Below are 23,567 nucleotides of genomic sequence, written 5' to 3' on the forward strand. Positions count from 1 at the left end.
TTCGGGGTCTGCTGCGTCGTCGTGGGGCTTGGGAACGAAGGCGCAGGCGTGTGCGGGGTTTGGAAATGGTGATCAGGCGTGCATCTGCAGTGCTCTTCCTCCTCCTCTCTCGTCTATCTCGCCCCTTGCTGGGAGACCCGGGGGAAGAAATAGAGGCGGCAATTAGTCTCAGCTGTGGGCGGGTGACCTCAGGCTCCGTCCCCTTTCTCGTCGCCTCGGCGTGCTACAAACCATTTAGAAATTAGTAGAAAAACTTAAACATACACAAAACTTTCAATTCAAAAAACTGCAGGCCAAACTGAGTACAATTTATCAAACATCTCATGAACAGTTTAAAATTCAGAACTCGCGATTCATTCATTCATTTCTTCTAACATTTCATCACTGCAAGTCGAGGGCTAATTTTGTCACTATAGTTGACGTAACTTAATGGGTTACACAGAGGCAGAAAAAACTTTTTCTCTTGAAAAATAATGGATACCAGGACATAAAACCTTCCTATTTACAACATAATGAGTCGCGGTATAGCTCATCAAAGTTGTGCATCACAGAAGTGTAGGAAAACGTTTCTCCTCTGTCACCCAAACTCTGCTCCAATTCAGAGAACAACATGATGAACATAAGAAATTACAAATTCAATATTGTTATACCAATTGACAAAGCAGGGCAGGGGACGTTTTACACACTAATTAAATCATACGTAGAGAAAATCTTTAATGTGAGACATTGCATGATTTAGTAAAAACACTGTTGATTGTGGCCTGTGAACAAGGTGTGCATGCAATGAGCATTATTACAGTATTGTATATAAATTACCAACATTTTTGCTTATTTGCATTAAAGATTTTTAATATTTTCACTATCAATAATTTTTTTACGCTTCTCAAATATTTTTGCTAGTAAATATTTAAGTATGAGTGGTGCGGTGGTGCAGCGGGCTTGGCTGGGTCCTGTTCTCCAGTGGCTCTGGGGTTCGAGTCTTGCTTGGGGTGCTTTGCGACAGACTGGCATCCCGTCCTGTGTTGCTGGGTTAGGCTCTGGTTTGCAGTGACCCCACTGGGAACAAGCGGGGAACAAGTGGTTTCAGACAGTGTGTGTGTGTTTGTGTATTTAAGTACAGGTGGCAGGATTGTGCAGTGGGTAGCAGGTAACCTGTTCACAGGCTGTTTGGGTGTAGATTTGAATCCCACTCACTCTGTGTCGAGTTTACGTGTTCTCTCTGTGTCTGCGGTTGTTTCCTGCAGTTTCTGTAGTTTCCTTCCACAGTCCAACAACACATGGTTCAGGTGAACTAGACACTCTAAATTGCATTTAGTGTATGTTCATGCAATGAATTGCTGTAGCATCCTGCCTGAAACCCCCCAGCAAAATGCCCAGTGATCCCGAGATAGGTTCCATGTTATCCGAACCTTGACAGGGCAAGTGATTAACGAAACTGTGTGCATGAGGCCGATATTCATGTAGACTCAGAATTGCTTTCACAAGTTTTATTTAGGTGTATTTTGCAAATGTTCCCCAAGAGGGAACATATACATACACACACACACACACACACACACACACACACACACACACACACACACACATATTTAGGCTTTATTTTATTATTTATTAGGAATTTTCTAACTCAGAATGTGGAAATATATCTTTTGCTCCTAAACACACAAACATGCACCCATGCAGAATCTGTGGATTTGAAGGGTTTATACAACCGGCTCTGGATTCCCAGTACCATCGAAGGCTGTGGGCAATGCTGTTTTCTGCCGCTGAGCCAAGCTTTCTGCAATGAACTGATATGTAACCGTTTCATTTCCGAGTCAATCTGCATGATGTGATAACACCTTGATGAATTTCTATTTCAGCATTTTTTTTTTTACAGTCTCATAGAAAATCCTTCTGTTTCTCTATTGTTGAATTAATTTACATATACATATTAAAGAGGATACCATTTGTGGACTTATTCATACATCCCACAACTGGTCATGTCATTTTGTTTTAAATTACTTAGCTGTATAATAATGTATGTGACTTGTGAAATATAGCAATATTCCCAAAATGTGTCCTGTGACTTGTCTAATGTTAAAGTTTGAACAACTTTACGCCTATCTCCGTTTTGGTTTTGTTTTCTTTCTGTATTGACACACAGACAGAAACGTGGCAAAATAACATCTGCCTACAAAACACTATTCCACAAGGAGCCATAAAGAACTGCTTGATCACTGTCAGTTAGAATGCAGTAAAGCAATTTCAATATATTGGTATTGCTAGGGTTCTGTAACCTTTCAGATGAATGAGGAATGAGAGCTGAAATTTTGTGAGGTCCTTTGATCCATCAGGTGATGCTAAAATCGACAAGCTGACAATCTGCATGATACTTGAGGTCTTGGACAAAACAGCACAATATCACTTCTTCTTATTGAGAATCACTTCTTCTGTCAGGCATCTTAGAATGCCCAGGACCACTTGGTTGTAGAGTGCAACAAATGTGTCAGAGCAAGCCTTCGAAGGACAACCATTTACTTCTGAGAAGCTCTACACTTCTTGATGAGAGGAAATGGAAAAAAAAAATCACACAATATCATATTAATTAGCACACATTTTCATTGACCAAGTATTAGAAAGATGTCAAGATGTCAGTGAAAAGGCAAAATAAATTAAAAGAAATGATGGTTCTATAACTTCTGCAGCTGCAAGGATCAATATTTCTGAGACAAGTCCTACTGGAGGATGATCAGTTGTTGTTTCGTGTAACCATGCTGCAGGAAGTGAGAAGCTCAACATCTAGTAGCTCAATGACACCTGTGTTGATTTACTGTCAAATCTGTTAGGATTACCTGTAATGCCAGTTTGGGAAAATCCATCTGTCAACAGCTGTGGCTGCTGACATAATTGTGGTTGCTCAGTGTACACTGGTGTTAAATAGCAAATATCCACATCACACCTTCTGAACCGCTTGTCCTACATGGGGTCGCGGGGAGCAAGAGCTTAACCCAACAACACAGGGCATACGACGGGGGGGAGGAGATACACCCAGGACGGGACACCAGTCTATCGCAAGGCACCCCAAACATGACTTGAACCCCAGACCCATCGGAGAGCAGGACCTGGTCCAACCCACTGCGCCACCATGCCCCCATAGCACATATCCACTTGACTGAATTTCAGTTTACAATTTTAATTAATTAATTAATTAATTAATTAATATTAATTTGTTTGTTTGTCGCGTAACATGCACACATTTGACTGTGTTCAAATCCGGACGAAAAGGGTAATGTTCTTAAAAGCAGAGTGAACAGCGTACGATGGTTCGACTTACCATTTTTTCGACTTTACGATGGTGAGCTAGCAATAGACATTCAACGGAAGCTGTACTTCAAATTTTTAATTTTGATTTTTTTTTTTTCCCTGAGCAAGTGATATACAGTGCAGTACTCTCTTGTGATGCTGGGCAGTGGCAGCGATCCGTATCTCCCAGTCTGTCATGCGGTTTTGTTTTGTGCATCCATAATGTCACAGAAACGCCCATCTGTGTCTCCTGCTGCTGGTGGGAAGAAAAAGAGGAGGGCAATTACTCTTGAGGAGAAATTCAAATAATTGCCCAGCATGAAGGCAGTGAGCCTGTAATGGCCATCTCAAGTATGCTAGGCTATGATGTTCAGTAGGTTAGGTGTATTAAATGTATTTTTGACTTACGATATGATTGACTTACGATGGGTTTTATGGAAGGTAACCCCATCATAAGTCTGGGACCACCTGTATGTGCACTGTGCAAAGAAAGAAAGAAAATTAAGTGCTAAAATGAAACAAGGAACACGGAGCAAAGAAAGGCATTGTGTGTCCTTGTAAGGGAAACTGACTGAATACACAAAAAAACGGGCACAGACATGGGACCAAAAGGGCACTGAGGACAGCCACAGATGGGACCGGAGTGCTGGACTAGAACATAAACACACTGTGAACATGACTTTAGAAGCAGTAGCACACACAGAATGAGGATCACTAGTGAAGAGCTGATCAAGAACTGGACTGTTTCTCCATCACTTCTTTTATAGTGCTGGGGATTTAGTGTTTATTGGGTTCAAATGTGTTGATCTGACTGAGTGGCTCCAGGGCAATGCCCTCTGCATTCATCCCCAGTCCAATTTTCAGGGATCAGGGATTGACAAACTGGAAATCAGTTGGTGAATATCAGAGTAATAACTGTCCAGCCATTTATTGTTAAGCTTAGCTGACCATTATAAGATTTTGCATCCTGATCCCACGACTGAAGGCACTGAGGTTTCATAAAAAGCTTCCGCGGGACCGAGGGGACCTTTCAGTGGACTGAGAGATGCCCTTTGGTGCTCTGGAAAGATTGCTGGTTCAGTTTTCACTGTATTGAAAATCAGCCCTTCCTTTGGCATTTACAATCAAGGTAAGGGCACATCTGGGTTTTTTGCCAGCTGGTAACTCTTTACTATTAGACACTTGGATGGACATAGTACTGCTAAGCTTAAGCAGTTCTCAAATGTTAACCATGTTGTTCTTTATACTTTATCAGGTCGTCTACAAAAACAATGATATTAGACTAGAACTGTCACGATTGGCCAGGATCGCGGACCCCAAGATGAAGATCCAAGGCGACGTAGTGTTCAAGTGCGAGAATGTACCCACCCTGGACCCTATCTCCTTTGAAACACCTGAAGCCTACATCAGCCTCCCCAAATGGAACACCAAGCGTATGGGCTCCATTTCCTTTGACTTTCGGACCACAGAGCCTAACGGTCTCATCCTTTTCACCCATGGGAGGCCCCAGGACCGGAAGGAGGCCCGCAACCAGAAGAACACCAAGGTGGATTTCTTTGCAGTAGAACTTCTAGATGCCCACCTTTACTTGCTCCTGGACATGGGATCTGGGACAATCAAAGTGAAGGCCACCCAGAGCAAAGTGAACGATGGCACCTGGTATCATGTGGACATACAGAGGGATGGAAGATCAGGTGAGGTTCTTGCTATGCTTAGAGATATCATTAAAGTTCTTTAAATTCTTCATTAAAGTCATGTCATTTGTCGGACTTGTGGAAGACACACCTCATTGTTTCTTTTCTCCAGGAATATTTTTTTCTAGATGTGTACAGGTGCATATGTATGTGTTTCTCACATATTTTATTAGAACATATTTAAATACAGGCAGAAGCATGATAGTGGGTAGTATTGCTGTCTCACAGCATCTGGGAAGTTTGGGTATAGGTCCAAATGCAACTCAGTCTGTGTACAGTCTGTATATTTTCCCTGTGTCTGCATGGGTTTCCTTTGGGTGCCCTGGTTTCCTCCCACAGTTCTGGTCAACTGGACACTTAAAATTTCCCTTTGGCCTGTAACTGTGTGAGTGGCTACTTTGGGATGGACAGGTGTCCTGTCCAGGGTATATCCCTCTCGGCATCATGCCCAGTGTTTCTAAGATAGATTCTAACCCACTGTGACTGTGACAGGGACAAGCAATGAAACTCAGTGAGTTTACAACTGCTTTCAGTTTGAGTGCTTTGAGTTTTATAATATGAAAAGCTTGGGGGAAAAAAAAATCTTTAACTACCGTTTAAGTAAAATGTGGCACAGTGGTGCAGTTGGTAGCTTTGGTGCCTCACAACACCCAGACTGAGGGATTTCATGCAGTTTTGATCCCTGTTCAGTGTGTTTGGAGTTTGAATGTTTTCCCTGTCTATGTGTGGGTTTCCTTAAGGTTCCCCAGTTTAACCTCCAAAGATATATGATTCAGGTGAATTGGTGACTCTATGGTGCCCACAGCATGTGCATACTGTGTTTGTGGCTGCCTTGCAATGCACTGGTGTCCCTTTTGCAGTGTACCCTCCCTAGTCTAGCACCATATATTTTCAGGATGGCTAAGCAGTGACTCATCCTGAGCAAAATGTTTGAGCAAGTAAGTGTATTGGTACAGTAAAAAAGGCATACCTATAGGTATTCCGGTGCATTATATGCAAATCTTTTGACAAGTTTAGCCTTTAAAACATATATATGAAGGACATGTGATTTCTACTAAAGGAAGTTCCATCATCTCAAGAATTAGTGAGAAAATGGCTGTAGCATTTTTGTTTCCACCAGTATCCTACTTGATTTGTTGTAATAGAGTTGCAGACTTAATGTTATTTTATTTTACATTTATATCTATTGTTGTGGTCTGTATAGCATCAGCTGAGGGCAGGCAATTTGCACCAGTGACAAGTTATCCAGCTTAGATTAATCACCCCATGCTTTCATGAGTACTTGGACCATGGAACTAGGACAAAATGTTTGTTCTGTAAAGCAAAAACCAGTACGGTCTTTCTGTAATGCTCTAGTTAAATAAATTGGATGAATGGGAATCCCATAAACTTTTTACCAGTTATCACAAATCATAGTTGTCTAGTATTTTAATTCATTCAGAGATTTATTTCATATAAATATTGACCCATCTTCTGTAACTGCTTAGCAGATGGTTGTAGAGAATGTGTGATGAACACAAAATATGCTTTTTTAATCATTTGTGTCTGCAGTTTGCAAATTACTTTCCAATTGAATGCAAAACATGCTGCTACCAGCAATTATTGTCGGAAATGTACTGTTTACAAGATTCCTTTAGATGAATCTATTTAATGAAAACATTGGTCAGTTTACAAGTTTAAAACCATCTATTGATTTCAAGAGCATCATTACCCTGTGATACCATAAGCCTGCTAAATGCAAGGTGGTTCTTGAGGCTGTGGATTCTAATTACTTCATCATTTGACACCAAATTCGATTCCTTCAGTCTTTTTCTTTCATTATTTACATATCTGCATCTCCTGTGCTAAAATGTCTCGTACACCAGCTCATGTGTACATCCCTTAAGACCTTTCTAACCTTATTAGTCCCTGAATTGGCAGCTCTGGGAACTTGCTGGAGCATACAGCCTTCCCTTGTGCACAGCTGGAGGACTTCAAGATTTCTGCAGTATCTCTGCATTATCTAAAACTCCCTGGAATCTTTTGCCCCTCTTCTTAGCTGGTACTCTAGAATGCCATTGCTGGGGAGCACATATAGGATAGTTTTGTCCCTTTGAGGACGGAGGAGTGCACTAGTGTCAAGAGTGATGCACACTTAGAGGATCACAATGCAGACATATACAGAGTGTTATTGACTGTATGGTCAGAATTGTACAGAGGTTAGTGCAAAAGTGGCATAGATTGGAAACCAAAATGTTTCTTGTTCCCTGTAGGAACTGGTTTCTTGTGTTGCTGACAAAAGTACTTCCCCAGAACATCTCTAGCAAAGTGTAAACCTGCATAAGAGGTTGAAGTGTAAAAACATGTATTAATGAGTACAACAACAGAATACAGCCAAATTCCACATGGGCTCTTGCTGTTCTAGTAAATAAGCACGTACTGTATTGTCCTTTATTAAACATTAATTATAGCTGTTTAACTGTGTAAAAGTTTTCATATGTCACATAATATTCAGATCTGCATTCTTTCTCTCTTTGGTCTTATAGGTACTATTTCAGTGAATAGCCGCCGCATTCCCTTCACAGCTAGCGGGGAGAGTGAGATCCTTGATCTGGAGGGCGATATGTACCTGGGAGGATTACCTGAGAACCGGGCAGGCTTGGTGCTGCCCACTGAGCTGTGGACAGCGATGCTCAACTATGGCTATGTAGGCTGCATTCGGGACCTCTTCATTGACGGGCGCAGCAAGGACATCCGACGTATTGCTGAAGCCCAAAGTGGTGCTGGGATTAAGCCGTCTTGTAGCAAAGTCAGTGGGAAGCAATGCGACAGTCACCCATGCAAGAATGGTGGCGTCTGCAAGGAGGGTTGGAACCGCTTTATCTGCGACTGCACCGGAACTGGCTTCTGGTCCAGGACTTGTGAAAGAGGTGAGTATTTCCATTAGCCTGCCTAGGGAGTTGATGTGTAAGACACGTTGCAGTTCCATCTTGTCCAAATTGTGTGTTCCATTGTAGGACCTTCTGTTTTGCTGTAGGCTTAGTAGTACAGTAGTGTAAAGAGTTTCCCCCCCCCCCAGTCATAGCAGGTTTTTAGAGGAACATTTCTTGGGCGATTTTCTATTTCATTTACATCTCTGTCTCATGCCCATTGGGTTAACATTATGTTTCTTTTTTCTCCCCAAAGGGAAACTCAAGCCAGAAATCTAAATCTGTGCTGTTGATAATTGGACATGAGAATTTACCTACTTTTGTAGTAGATAGTAAAAATTTGAAACACACACACACTTTCAGAACCGCTTGTCCCAGACGGGGTCGCAGGGAACCGGAGCTTACCTAGCAACACAGGGCGTAAGGCCGGAGGGGGTGGGGACACACACAGGACGGGACGCCAGTCCGTCGCAAGGAACTCCAAGTGGGACTCGAACCCCAGACCCACCGGACAGCAGGACTGTGGTCCAACCCACTGCGCCACTGCACCCCCAAAAATTTGAAACATTTCTTATAAAATAATTTAATTACACTACACATTTGTTTCGCTATAGTATGTCATTTTACTCTGAAATGGAGTTGGCCTAAGTAATGTAAGTGTTCAGACAGTACACCCTTCCCCTGCTTTACGAAGGAAAGTTATCTGCTGAAAAATTTTTCATAAGGTGAATTCTTTTAACCTGAATGTGAGATTACCATTAGTTTAATTGGTAAATTTTTATGTATTTCTGAGCCACAAAACTTCTGCCCAATGATACTAAAATATCATCAAATTCTGGCAAAATGGACAGAATAACTTCACTGATTAGCATTAGTTATTGAAAGACAGCACAAGGCAGTTTCCATTCAGAATATCTCTGTAACACAATGTAGCTCTGTAATACATTTCAGTCCTTTCATAGTAATATATTGTACACTTGGAAAAAAAAAGAAAAGCCCTCTAAAACAGGACATACAGACTGTTCATATGATGCTCTGTGATTATGTATTAATTGCACCTTAAAAAAAAAAAAAAAACGCAGAAACGTAAACAGATCACTGAAAAAATTCTGATGAATTCACGCTTACCAAACAGTCTGACATGGTGTCTAAAAACACCTGGGGTGTGCTATTGTACATGGTTCTGATCCCAGGTTAATGTGGAGTTCGCATGCTTTCCCTGTTTTTCATGAGTGTCCTCCAAAAATAAGTCTTTTTGAGGAACCAATGACACTAAATTACCTATAGTTTGTTTCTGTTGCCTGTGTGTACACTGCACTGCAGTGGTGTATAAATTTGAATATGATTGTAGGGTTACGGTTAATGTAGTGTATTTAGCATTGTAAGTCACCTTACATAAAGGTAAAGTTCAGCTAAAGAATACTACATGGTCATCATTGTCAGTCACTTTGTCAGTCAACAATCTGCTATGTGAATAAATATAAATGTAATCTTTCACGCTGCTGAGCTCTGAGGACCTGCATGGACATCTAAATTCAATCTTTGTAAATGTAAATGCCCCATAAGCCAAAGTCAGGATATAAAATCAAACCATTCGTAAATGCTTAATTGTTGTACCTTGAATGTGTATCTCGCAGTATCTCAGTGCAAAAGGAAATTATTATGAAGCATATCTAGCGCTGTCCCATGTTATCTTTTATATTTAACATTAAACGGATTTGTTCTCAAAATAGACACAATAAGAACCGAAGATAAATGATACATTTACAAATATTGCTTCTTTAAAGGAACCTCAGCAGTGTTTTTATTTAGTGTGAATTACATACAACCATTTATCATCACCACTGAACAGCCAACAGTGTGTTATTCTAAACTAAAAGAGGGGCATAAACATCATGGTTGTATTAAAAAAAGAATATATATTCATGGAGATTTTGATTTAATTTTAGGAACAGCTTTTTCAAAGCTGGCCCAATGTGCCCTTTTTAAGCACACAACTGTTTTAGTTGTGTTGTTAACATTCTAAGCATGTTAAAATGTGCTCACTGCCCACTGCAGGTCATTTGTTATATAATCCACTGTGGCATTGATTCCTGCAGCCTTGGAATCCGTTGTTCTCTGGGAAATGCCTCACAGTGACACATTAATGAAAAAATAAAAAAAGGAGGGGGGTCTAATTATATTTTAAAGGAAATGCACTTGTAAAAAGAAAACAGATAGCGCCATTTTGCTCAGAAAAACTGCTTGCACAAGAAAACAGCTCCGAGCCCCGGAAGAAATTGATGTGTAATCAGATTAACTTTGTTTTAATCACAAAAAATGAAAATAAAATGAAAGAATAAAAGAGTATATTTTCAATCAAGTTGACAGTGGGTGCATATGAAATGCAGCTATATTTTCTTAATCACAGACATCACCTGACTCTTGCAGTTGAGCCCACAAAAAAAGCATGAGAACTGTGCCTGCTCTGCTCTGTGCCACGAGGCTCACATTTGCCCGGCCACTAGTAGCAGGGCCCACTGCCATTGCTTGTTCCTCGAGGGCAGAGCTGAACCTGAGGCTTAGTTAGACAGGAACTTCTCCAGCTTACAGCTTCTTCCAAAATGTGATGAGATCTCAAGTGGACAAAGAACTACGTACGGACAGAAAATTATATATACATACATACGTACATATATATATCTGGGACATTCAGAAACATATGGTAATCCCTGACCTTATGCGTAAACGTTACTGTTTGGTTTTTCACGCTCCTTGCTTCATTCCCAGCACAGATGACAAAAGCAGATATCTATAGTTCCAAAATGTCATTTCAAAATCTCTTATGTCATCTATAGCCGTGTCCCAGTCCGGAACTGCTGTATGAAAGATGTTGCTCTCATGTACGCCTTTGAGTCCAGGCAAGATCACACAGGCTTCTGCTGCTTTGGAAAACTGCAGGCACCGCTCAAACACACCGCCACGGGCCTGTTATTACGATAGTTAATTAGAAAATCATTTCTGGTTTACCACACAAATTTCAACAGAGCAAATGTGGCATAGGTGGTTTCCAGAACATTGAAAACTCTGGGTTATCCTTCCATTTTCATATCAAGCTAATAGAGATGTCAATTAATTAAAAAATAATAAAAAAAAAGCTTCAATAATTAAATACAAAGCACAGGAATCTTTATTATTATTGTCAGGAAAAAGGAAGTAAAAGAAAAAGCAAGTTTTAAAATCTCAGTTGTGTCTTTTTAACAGCTTTTTTTTTTAACTTTATTTGAAACCTTAAATCTGCATAATTAAGATGCTAATTTATTTCACCTCATGTTTTAACAAACTGTGGGAGGATACTTCTATCTGACTATTAAATGTTATTAACAAAACTGCATTATTTAATTCACACACGCTAATGCTGCAGGTCTCTCTACTGCAGAGGGTGGGAATGTCATTAAAATCCACAAACTCTGTGTTTCTTTTTTTTTTTTTCCATAAGCGGAGTGAAATGAACATTTTGTGGTTGATTTGCACTTGTGTTGGACCGTGCCTTCGGCATTAAGCTGCCAGGATTGTACTCAGTCAACAGTACGTATATCCTCAGAGTGCCAAACTCCACTATAAGCCCTGAGTAGAATGCAGGGTGCTCATTCCACTGAGGGCTCATCTTGGCCCAACCTGTCCACTTTTCAAGCACTCTTTGGAGGTGCTGGAGCAGAACTGAAGTGGTTAAGGCCATCATATGAATAGCCACGTAATTATATTATTTTATTACATTTTACTGGAGCTCAGTTTGTTGTTGGTTTTGTTTTTGAATTGTCTGGCAAAATATTTCACACTAAGATCTTCCAGTCTGAGTATAGTGTGACTGCAAAATTCATTGAATTTTAATTGAATTAATAATATCTCTTGAATATGTTAATTAATGTACGGTGTTGTCAAAAAAAAAAAAAAAACATTCAGTAAAGCACACTAGGAGTGTGTGTCTGAAGCGCCGTCTGTCCTTTTTGCTAATTTACCAGTTCTGTGAAAGCTGATACAGAACCCTGTAATCCTGTAAGAGTCATGTTGTTGGCTGGTGTGGATTTTTTTATCTTTATGGACACCACTGACACTGACTGCATGGCTGTTTGGGGAATCACACTTGGAGGTGAAGCTCTCAAGTTAATCACTGATGATTTGTGCACTGTGAAGGTCACTTGTTCTGCTCCACTGTGGAGCTGGAGTGAGATGAGCACACGGAGAGCCTTTGCTCAAGGGACTTCTTGAGAAACCCTCCCCCCGTTATGCCCCTTATCCTAGACGCAAACACGACACACATGCATGCATGGAAACAAGCATTCACACAGAGCACACCCCCTCTGAGCCTGTAAACACTGTGGAAATTATGTACATGGTTTTCACAAATGGTGCATATAGTCCCGGAGATGGTTACAGCTCAGTGGGGCCCTATGGGGAATCATTCTTGAGCAGAAGAGAAGACTTGCAAATTTACTGGCTTCAAAATATATTCATGACACAGTAGGGAGTGAAAAAATGAAATATTAACAAAATGCTGCTCATAGACTATATTGATTACACTATTTCTGGATTTTCTTATTGTCCCACAAAAATAAAATAATAAAACCCAATACATGTAAGTCATTATTCTCTTTTTCAGGAAAAAAAAAATATTTTCCCCACATATTTTTCCTCCTTCAGTTCTGCTGTGAATTACTGACACTTTTTTTTTTTTCTTCTTACCAGAATTGGACTTGTCCCTTATCGAGAGACTTACACAGCTTACCAGTTTTTCGTACACTCACTCATTTATATAGTGGGATATTTTCTTACTCAATTTGGATTATGTAGGTTTCCGAAGAGCACAAAAGCAGTGCATCACTAGCAATTTTAAAATAGTACAATAGTTTCTGCTAAATTTTTAGTAAGCTTATTTGTACTGAGGATACAATGAAACTGCAAATTCAGTGGCACTTTAAGCTAAGTGAAAAAGAATTAATAAACTTTGCTCTGAAGCATTGTTCCAGGCTGAAATATACAGGGTTTTTTTTTTTTTATTTTTTCCATTTCCACTAAATCACATTGCGTCCTCTGCTGCAGATGCACTAACGTCAGACACATATGAAGGGCTTATTATTAAGTGAAAGCTCGAAACCTTCACAGTTATTTTTATTTTTATTATTATTATTTTTTTTTAATGATTCGAGTTAGCCCATATAGCTTTGCTTCTGCCTCTTCTTCTTCAACTAATACTAGATTCTGTGCTGGCTTTGCTGTGTATTTGCAGTCCACTGTGATGAATCTAAAAAACCTATAGATGGCTATTATCACGTGCTCTGTTTAATTTGTCGTTCACAGTAACTCACAGCAGTGTATAGCATTTTAGAGGAGACCATACAGGACTGGTAACTCCCATGAGCCTATACATGTTTCTAAGTTGTTTCTGCTGATATACTCACACACACACAATGTCCACAACTGCTCGTCCCAAGCAGGGTCACAGCAAACCAGAGCATAATCCACAGGGCACAAGGCTGGAGGGTAGGGGACGCACCCCGGACGGGATGCCAGTCCACCGCAAGGCACCCCAAGCAATACTTAAACACCAGACCTGCCACACAGTGGGCCCTGACCAAACCCGCTACGCCACAACTCCATCCCTACTGATATACTGTATATAGATATATACACATACTCACACACATATATGTGTGTGTGTAGATATATATTCCACCCCCCCATTTTCCAGTATCCTCTCCAGTCATCCCTATATCATGTTCAAAAATACAGTTTTTGGTTCCAGTGATTTGATGTTTACGGTCAAATTGCTTTCTGGCTAAACATTTTATATGACTAGAATTTAAATCAGTATCTGTGAAGAGTAGTAGCATACGGGGATTAAATGTGTATTTTGGCTGTCAAAATATTATGCTATGCTATGTGATATTTTAAAAAAAATATTTTTAAACTGTTTCCTCAGTACTTAACCTAAATTTAATTTTATGATGAAATCTGCCTAACCCATAAAACAAAGTTATTACTTTTCATTCCCTATTCAGTTTTATTGAACATATTACAAGACCTATTAAGTGATGTATTTCATTTAGACAAAAGTAAACATTTATTTCCCTTTGGGTTTAAATGAATACGTGTAACTGAATACAGTGTACCGTGCTTCATAATTTATTGAAATCTACCCATTAATCTTTCTGGATCTGAGGAACAGTGACTGTAAGCAGCCATTTCACTTTGCTTTGCTTTGGAAAAGACCCCAGAATAGTTAATCGTTTGGAGTAGCTATTAAATATACTGTCTACACTTAAATAAGTACTGCAATACATATTTTAACAAGAATACATTGTCACACACAAACAGAAATACATGCAGCCTTAAGTGTGCATTTTATGTTTGAAAATATTAATACATTTTATTTAACATCAACAAATAATATGCATGCATTGTACCAAACCATTACGACAGTAAAATGGCAATATGGGTTGTATACCTGTTATCATGATTTCACAAATGTTCATTAATTGACATTTACAGTTACTGATAGTGATTATGTCTGAGTCACTCAGACAGTTACCTTTGTATGAATGACTGTTAAATAATGAATGAAAGTATTACATGGAAAGTCAGACATAATTATTGTTACAAAAATTCTACAAAATGTTGATGTTGCCATGCAATATGTCATACATTAAAAAAAAAAACCTTTTACTTCTTCATTTACAGAAACATTGTCTTTTTTTTTCCACTCAGCAGCCTATTCCGCACCCCTCCCTCCATAATAAATAATGTTTATTATATTGTGTAACAGATGTATGCCAGAGACTGCAGATGCGGTGCTCTTGTCTGTTTATTTTGTGGTTCACCAGGGATTGCTCCCTACCCCCTGTCATGGGGAAGGAAGGGGAGGAAAAGTGGGAACAGGGAACGGGTATGATGGGGTTTCTCCGGGGTCGTTCGGGACAGGGGCCGGGGTTCGGTCGCTGCTACACCATCCACGTGCTCGTGTTCGTGTTTGTGCTCTCCTCCTCTGTCTCTCTCTCCCTCACTGCTAGGCACAGGGGAAGAAATAGAGTGCGTGATTAGCCTCAGCTGTGGCGACTCCGTCCCTCGCTCCACCCCCTTCCCCAGCCACCTCGGTGTGCCACATATTGCCTTGCAACAGGGATTCACCTAAAGTGGCGACTTACAGAACAAATGAACCCCTTTATAAGGGATGGGTGAACTTTCAATGTATGTCACTGGGTTAAAAATGCGTTTCATATTTATCAAAACAGGAGGAAGCAGTTAGAGGGATTCAGAGTAGCTCTTTTTGGATCATATCTCTGCTGCCCCTGTCATTGACAGTTATATGTAACAGTTCTGAAGAAGGCTTGCTGGTGTAAATAGTGCGTGAAAATGAAACAGTGAATAAGAGGAATGTTCCCATATGATTATTCATATTTGCTAGGCAATGGCATGAAATAGAGGTATCTCATTCTTTGAGTTTAATTCGGAAACAACGTTGTTTCTTTTCAAAGATACAAAAACCAAGCTGTTTTGAAAAGGCGAGACTTGAGTTATGCACGTTTGCTACTGCTTTGTCATTTCCTTTTTGCTTTAATTAATTTGAAAACCTCTAAATTGGAACAACAAAATAAAATAAAAAAATATTTTGTAGGGCTAGAAAGGTCAGTTTGGGGACGTTTTATTCTGACCATTTGCATAGATACTTCATGCATTCGTGGTCCACAAAGCAAAATTAGAGGCATTGTTTCAAGGGGCCTTTCAACTCAGGAGCCCCTGTCTTGAGTCCACAGGGTTGTGGCTTCTCTTTAGCATCGCATGCTCCACCAGAAAACAATGTGTAATTGTAGACAGACATACAATATATCTCATCAGATAGTGAATGTGACACCCCACGGTTTGTCTTCAGTAAGCGCTTGCAATCGACACCCCCTGTACGCACGATTCCCAGCAGTCATTGCCACAGATGGTGGATGGCTAGGGAGACTGTCAGAGGACATGCCACCCTACCCTGAGCCACACCACAGACAAACCATCAAGCCATGTTTTATGTGGCTTTTCACTACTGCATGTAACATGAGTTAACCCTGGGAATCATGATGGAAACATTTATCAGCTTTTAAATCACTCATCTGAAGCTCTAGATTTACATTTATTCACTTAGCAGACACTTTTCTCCAAAGCAACTTGCAATGGCTACTATGTAGTGTCATCAGCCCACACACCTTATTCATCAAGATGACTTACACTGCTAGATACACTACTTACAATAGGTGACTCATCCATACATCAGTGAAACACATTCTCTCAGTGACACTCACACTATGGGGGAACCTGAACCTGTGGGAGGAAACCGGAGCACCCAGAGGAAACCCACGCAGACACAGGGAGAGCATGCAAACTCCACACAGACTGAGCAGGGATCAAATCCACATTCTCTTACACCACCCAGGCACTGTGAGACAGGAGCACTACTCGCTGTGCCACCGTGCCAACATTAGATAAGCCCTACAGTATTTCTGTCCTTTACCTAAATTTGATTACAAAAATTTCAGAGAGTGTAATGAAATATGTGTTTCTTGTCACTTGTCTGAGTTGAGAAAGTAAAGGAAACCCATAGAGACATTTTGAGGGAAAATCAGTGCACATTTCTCTGAGAAAAATATATTACTGTAATCAGAAAATTTTCCACTTCTTATAAATTTCCTTCAAAATCAGAGGAACAATGTCATGTGAAGCAAAATGGAGTCATGATAGTTTGATAAATCATAAATTTATTAAATTCTCTGATTTAATTTATTACATTTAATCAGTCTCTGTGATTTCAAATTCAGGTGAGCTTTCTGGGCACAGATGCCAGAAAACTGGAAGTCAGCATTGGAGGTATCATTACATGAATACATCAACATTTTTTCTGCTCTGAAATGATAAAAGTTCCAACATATTCATGATAGTAAAGAGAGGGGATATCTCTGACAATGCAAATACAGTGCATTCCAAAAGAGTGGAAAAAAAAGAAACACATCCCTGTGGATTCCTAAAGCATTTGTAAGATTTAAAAAGAGTTTATCATATTTCAGCTGGAGAAAATGCAAAAGGCAAGCTTCTTTTTGCACAAAACCTTTGTTTTTCATAACACTTTTCAGAATGGAGTTTTAACTCATTTTTATTAATTTTTTGGTTATGACTAATTCCTGGAAATGCCAAAAATGAGTGTAGTTTTTTTTTTTTTTTTAATGACCATCAACTGACTGCATTCTGAGGCCGTTACACGTGGAAGACGACAGACAATTAAACTTATGAAACACACACAGACATATATATATATATATACGAGAGGGAAAGAGTTAGGTAAGCTAGGTAAGGCTCTTTGCGATCGTGTTTCTCCATCCTATCTATTAATGCTTCTGTCTTCTCTAACCCTGTTGATATAAGTAACCCTAACCGTAACCGTAACGATAATCCAAAGTCTTGTTCTAACTCCAGCTAACTGTCATGGCCAGAGAAAGGACACAATTTAGTTGTTAACTGAGCATACGTTTCACTTTGTTCACAGAACTATGTATGACCTCAGTGTGCTGAGGATTGTGAACAGTCTAGTTGCACCATTAAAGGCGAGATGCTGCTGCTTTCAGTGACGACATAGTGCAGCTGAAAGCCGAGCGAAAATCGGACACAACATGCCGCTGCCACGGACTGTGGTGGACTGCCACAGCTGCTGTCCCATTTCTGGTTGCCTGAGCTGGCTATGGATTTGTGTTACGTAAATGCAGTCGATCCCCTTTGTGTTTTTGCGCTAGAAAACAGGCAAGTGGAGGAGAGGCCAATGGGCGCTTCTCGGCTCTGCTTCGCAGGGCAGATGAATTATTCAAAATTAGCTCAGGATAATGTGTAGCGCATGCTGACATCCATCTTGTGCGCCTAGCCGAGACAAGATGGATGTCGGCATGCAGTCGTAGTCCCTGCTGGTATGGACGCCCTTTGAGCAATCTCCCACAAGCCAGGCACCCGAGCACGGCTACCCCTTGCCATGCGGCACCTTGAGAAATTAACAGACTTTGATCAAAAATAATAATAATAATCAAGAAATAAACATGCACAAAGCACGCAGCTTTCTCTTTGCTGAGTTAATTCCGGGGAGAAAGATCTTGGAGCATAGCCTGGATTGGACAATTGCCTTTGACAAATCCACTTGAGACAAGAGTGTGTCAGCCTGCAATAATGATGTCACTGAAGCGCCTTCATTTCTCGACTGTTACCTATTACTGCTTGTTTCATAAGCAGAGTACTAATGCAAAGTGTGTGCTGGAATGGCGCTGCACATTTCACTTGTGGCCTGTGCTTCCCTCTAGTGGATTTCAGTGCAGGAAGCCTTCACGTCGAGGCCAGGAAGACATTTTAAGGGCATGAAATGTGATAGTCATCAATATTTTAACTTTGACATTTACATTCATTGAGCAGACACTTTTCTCCAAAGTGATGTGCATCTCAGAGAAAAAAAAAACTGTGAGTGCGTTATACCAACAGAAGTTCATTTGTCACATTCCACCATTTCAGCCGGTACACATCGTGAGCAGCTACATAAAGGTGTGTCTGTTACTCAACAATTTCTCAACACATGTATTAACCATAGACTTTTGAATCACACAAGTATCCATTATTCTGCATTTTTGTTGATTAATGAGCTCATTTATTTTTAATGCAAGAGTTAATGCATGTCTAACAAATCATGCCAAATCTTATAGGAAAAAAGCGACCTATGTGTTTCAGATAGTAATCAGAATAAATGTTTGAGATGTGAATGTATTAATTTCCAAACAGATGTGAGCATTAATAGTACTTTGAAGAAATTGTAAAGTACTTGCAAAATCATATTCAGATGGTGTATTTTGTATATTGTTTACCATGGTATATGCAATGATGCACTGACTGAATATTGTTTGTGAAAATGCAAATAGCGCAGTAGCTAGTATTAAATGATTAGATATTTGGTTATCCTTGAAGCATTTTTTTTCCACTATTCAAATTGGAAAACATATTTTCACTCTTGATTAGTGTAATAATTTAGTGAGTTTTCCTTTTGTTTGTGGAACCACTTATTTTCTCCACATCAGCAGGATTATTTCTGGGCAAATCTTAAATCATGCCCAATTATCCCAAAGTATGCCATCCTTTTGCTGTTGGTATATTTTACAACCTCCCGTGGTGAGCTCATCTTTGAAATCATTTTCAGCTGCTCAGGCTATTTACTTGCTTTCCCCTCAATACCATTACGTGAAGATTATAACAGTTTAATTGTTTTATTTATTTTTCTTACATCCGGTTCAATTTTTAACTCCAAATATCATGCAAAATTCCCTCAAAACACTTTATTATACTGCTTGTGTACTACATACTGTATGTAGAGGTTACACTGTACAAGATTCAAACTGCTATATTTTTTATCATTGGTTTTGACAGTGAGGGGATGCGGTGGCGCAGTGGGTTGGACCGCAGTCGTGCTCTTTGGTGGGTCTGGGGTTCGTGTCCCGCTTGGGGTGCCTTGCGACGGACTGGCGTCCCGTCCTGGGTGTGTCCCCTTCCCCCTCCGGCCTTACGCCCTGTGTTGCCGGGTGGGCTCCGGTTTCCCGTGACCCCGTGAGGGACAAGCGGTTCTGAAAATGTGTGTGTGTGTGTGTGTGTGATTTTGACAGTATTTATGTAAGTTTTACATAAATGCAAATTGGCTCAGTTAAATCTGAACTTGAAAAAAAAGAAAAAAAAAAAACATACTGGACTAAGCTGAATCTTAGCCAGAACAAATTTTTAAACATATCTGTTTAAACCTCTCTGTATATCTGTTATAACAGTTTTATAATGGTTGCTGGGGAGGACCCGCTGAGGAGTCTTTAAATCAATTAGAAGAACAAATAAATTTCTTACATGTTTTTGCAGTGGGGGGTATGCTGGCACTGCAGGCTTGGCTGGATCCTGCTCTCTGGTGGGTCTGGGGTTCGAGTACTGCTTGAGATGCTTTATGGTGGACTAGCGCCCTTTCCAGGGTGTATCCCTTCCCCCCTAGCCCTGCGCCCTGTGTTGCCAGGCTAAGCTCCTGCTCTCCGCAACCCCTCTCGGGACAAGCGGTTTCAGCCAGTGTTTGTGTGTGTATGTTTTTTGTAGAGTTTATTCATATAAGACAGTTATAAGGTAAAATCAATCACTATTCCCTGTAATGAGAGAGTCTAAAGTGTTTGGTTCTTACAAAATTTATTTCAAACATATTTTGCTTGAAAATGCCTTCAAAGAAGAATTATGCACATGGTTAATCCAAACACATTACTAAATAAATCTAAGGAATTCTAATCATTTTATAAATACGTCTGAGTTAATTCTATGTCTGTCATTTGCTGTTTTCCATGTAGTATATGCAGTGAAAAAAGGTGATGTATATGCAGTGAAAGTTTTAATAGAGGTTGGAATATAGGTTCAAATGTCATTTTCGTTTCAGCTTTGCTCGGCAAAACTGTACAACATTAAAATAACTTATGTTACACAAAATACTTCATTTCCTTGTCATGTACTAATCAGAATACAAACATGAAGAGAAGAAGAAGATATGATAAGTGTTGCTATTTTCTCTGATTTCTGCAAGGTAATACAAAAAAGTCACTTTTTATAGTGCAACTGATCCAAATTTCTAAATCTTCTATAAAAAGTTTTCAAATCCGGGTGATTACATTAGAAAAAAAGTATTGAACTGAAATAATTCAGTTTTTTTTTTTTTTTTTTTTTTACTGTGGCTATTTTCATGTGGATGATATCTGGATGAAATCTGCAATTTAGAGGGGAATGTGATTAAGGCAGAGAGAGGATGGGCTCTGGACTTGCAGAAAATGACTGGTGTACAAATTGGTTTACATAAGGGTGCTCAGTCACATCTTAGCAGGGCTGCATATTGTGTGGGTTGTAGTTGTGTCCAAGCGCTCAGCTGATTAATATCGGTCATTTTTTGCACAGCAAGAAACCTCCCCAAGTTTTTGCAGGTATGATTTTAGCCAGAAAGCTGTGCCTGCCATGAGGAAATTATGAATAAAAACTGCGAAAGCTGAGAAATTAATTGACTGCACAGAGCGAAACAAAAGAAGCCCTTTCACTATAAACATTATTAGACATCTCTCATGTACACACAATCTGATCCCCTACATGTACAGTTATGTGCTTTTCTCATTAAAGAAATCAGTGAGGACTCTGGCTTGTAGGCAAAATGAAGAACTAATTTTACAAACAGTCCCTTTGTGTTTTGAAAAGAACACAAGACACATGAACTGTCCTGGCTGTAATGAAAGCCTTCGGGCAGTGCAGACACACTGTAAGGGCAAGCCTCCAAAACCTGACAATGTCTTTAGAAAGCATTCCTCCAAATCATTGTAGGGTACTATGTGCTATGTTGAGAACCACTAAAATGCTACTTAACTTGTTCATGCAGGTTGCTGTTCGTAATAGTCACCTCTGGAAACACATGATAATATGGATGTAGACTGACAGCAAGGAGAGGACAGGGGTCATTGCCAATTTCAAGCAGTTCTTCCAGGCCTTGTGGGTTCTTCTTAAGCAGCTGTGAAATTAACAAGCTAATGAAATCCAAATTCTGCCTTTATAAAAGTGAAGAAATGCTCAGAGTGACAACATAGGGGTAAATAAAACACCTTGTACAGTCAAATATGACAACTCAGATGCGCATACCTCAGGGGATGATTACTAGTCATTTTAAAGTATTTGGTTGATGAAGAATTTCAACAGAGAAAGCACAAATTGGGGAACATGGAAAGCTTATTAGAATACCTTTTTATTCTTGGGACAGTCCCATTTTGCCAAACCGTTTGTAGTGAAAGGCATGAAATTATTATTTTCTGTCTGTATTACATCATAGTGTGCTGCGTTCTGGGCTCGGATGGGAAAAGAAGGATACACTGACAGTGCTCATCATGAGCATTTATTGGCACACAGCAAGAGGTATACATGCGAACACAAGGAAATAGTGCTCTTGGTCCGAAGATCCCTTTCCTTCAAAGACATGCACCTCAACCCAGCCTTCCCAGGCTGCTTAGCACCCCTCGGACTTTTCTTCTTTTCTTCTCCCCTCACACTGGCCAACAGACAGTCACCCTCTCATATTCCCCGTGAGTCCCCAAAGCAGTTGAACATAGTTCCATTTTATCCAATATTTCCTTTTTTTTTTTGAGCAGTTGTTCTATTGTCCTGTAGCACGTTTCTATTTTGCTCTTGGCATACTCTGTCTGAAGTGACAAAACAGCTGTCTTTGTGCTACTTCCACCATTTTTTATTGCCATTTTACCTTGTTTGTCTTCTGACGACTGTAATTTTCTACTTTTTGACCTCAGAACTATATATATGCCATCACTTTCACTACATCTGGGTATGCTGGGGAAGGATTCCCACTGAAATGTATATTTCAGAACATTTCCCTGCGCTCTGAAATCTTTGCTTTAGTTGAAATAAATCAGGTGGTTGCGAACAATAAAGCTTTCACTTGATAGAACTGTATTAAGTTGAGCGCGTCTTCTGTTTTCTCTAACATACAGAAGTATACATTCCACAACTTTGATGATAGGGCTGCAGGTAGCATAATGGTTAAGGACACTTTCTTATAATCTGAATTTTGGCAGATGAAGTTGCATGAAGGGCCTTGCTTCGTTACACTGGTGTGTCCTTAATCATAATGTTAATTGACAGCCATTTGAAAGGGACTAAAATCAGCAAGAAGGTTAATCAGCCAACAGGCAAAGTTACTACTTGTATTCTGACAAGGTGAGTATGAATAAAATATACCCATCTCCCGCCTGACAATACATGGGAAGGAATAATTCCTCAGTGGTGTAAATGACTTTGATAGCACTGTTCCCGTGCGGTTTTAATGCAATTTCTTTGGACACCAATAGCCCACATTCCAGCTATCACAAAAAACACAATTTTGTCTTATTTTTCATTGTTTGTCTGTAGAAGTGGCTCATTTAACTGATGTGATGCTGGGGAGAAAAATAAAAAATAAAATCTGGTGTAGCATGTTTAAACTACCTCCCTGTTTTACTGCAGATTTTTGTAAACGAAATGGAGCTGCAATTGAATAACATGAACTATCGTTTCTATTGCTTTTCATTCTCCACACCGCTGTGCTTGTAAATGCTGGTGTTTCATGAGCAATCTTCTCTTTTAAAATGTGCTTTCTAGCACTCTTAGTGCACCATAAGGAGCTTGTACCTCTGTGTGATATGAGGCAGCAGCCTGGCAGCCTGAGCCTAGGCTTCGCTCCATCCACATTACAGTGTTGCTGTGCTCCACGGGGGGGGACAAAATGTGCCCCTTATTGCAGCTCAAAACTCCTCCGGAATCTGCAGGCGTTCACAGTGGGCCATTCATTCTTGAATGAGTAGCTTTCCAACAGGCCATCTAATATTATAGTCTTGTAATGTGTGTGACAATGAAGGCTGTGCTGAAAGCCACTTGGTCCCAGCCGACTCCCATAACTTCTTTGAAATGAAACGCTTACAGACAAACTACTTAAATAAGCCCTAATTTAAGGCAATTTCTAGTTTTCTTTATCCTATTTGTTGTTGACACAGCACAGCAGCAGAGGTGGAATTGCTTGGGCAGAACCCTGAGTGGTACTTTTATTTGGAAGAAA

The 23,567-nt window shown here is 39.9% G+C and overlaps 1 protein-coding gene across 6 annotated transcripts in view; it reads left to right on the plus strand.

Annotated features, from left to right (window-relative positions):
• Nucleotides 1-23,567, plus strand: part of LOC108922314 (neurexin-3b-like) — a 370,501-nt gene that overhangs the window by 106,724 nt on the left and 240,210 nt on the right. For all 6 annotated transcript variants that reach the window (XM_018732376.2, XM_018732379.2, XM_018732378.2 and 3 more), the window contains 2 exons: nucleotides 4,541-4,979; nucleotides 7,505-7,888. In XM_018732376.2, the coding sequence (XP_018587892.1) occupies nucleotides 4,541-4,979; nucleotides 7,505-7,888 (823 nt within the window). The remainder of the gene's footprint in view (nucleotides 1-4,540; nucleotides 4,980-7,504; nucleotides 7,889-23,567) is intronic.

Source organism: Scleropages formosus, chromosome 1 (genome assembly GCF_900964775.1).
Source record: "Scleropages formosus chromosome 1, fSclFor1.1, whole genome shotgun sequence".
NCBI lineage: Eukaryota > Metazoa > Chordata > Actinopteri > Osteoglossiformes > Osteoglossidae > Scleropages > Scleropages formosus.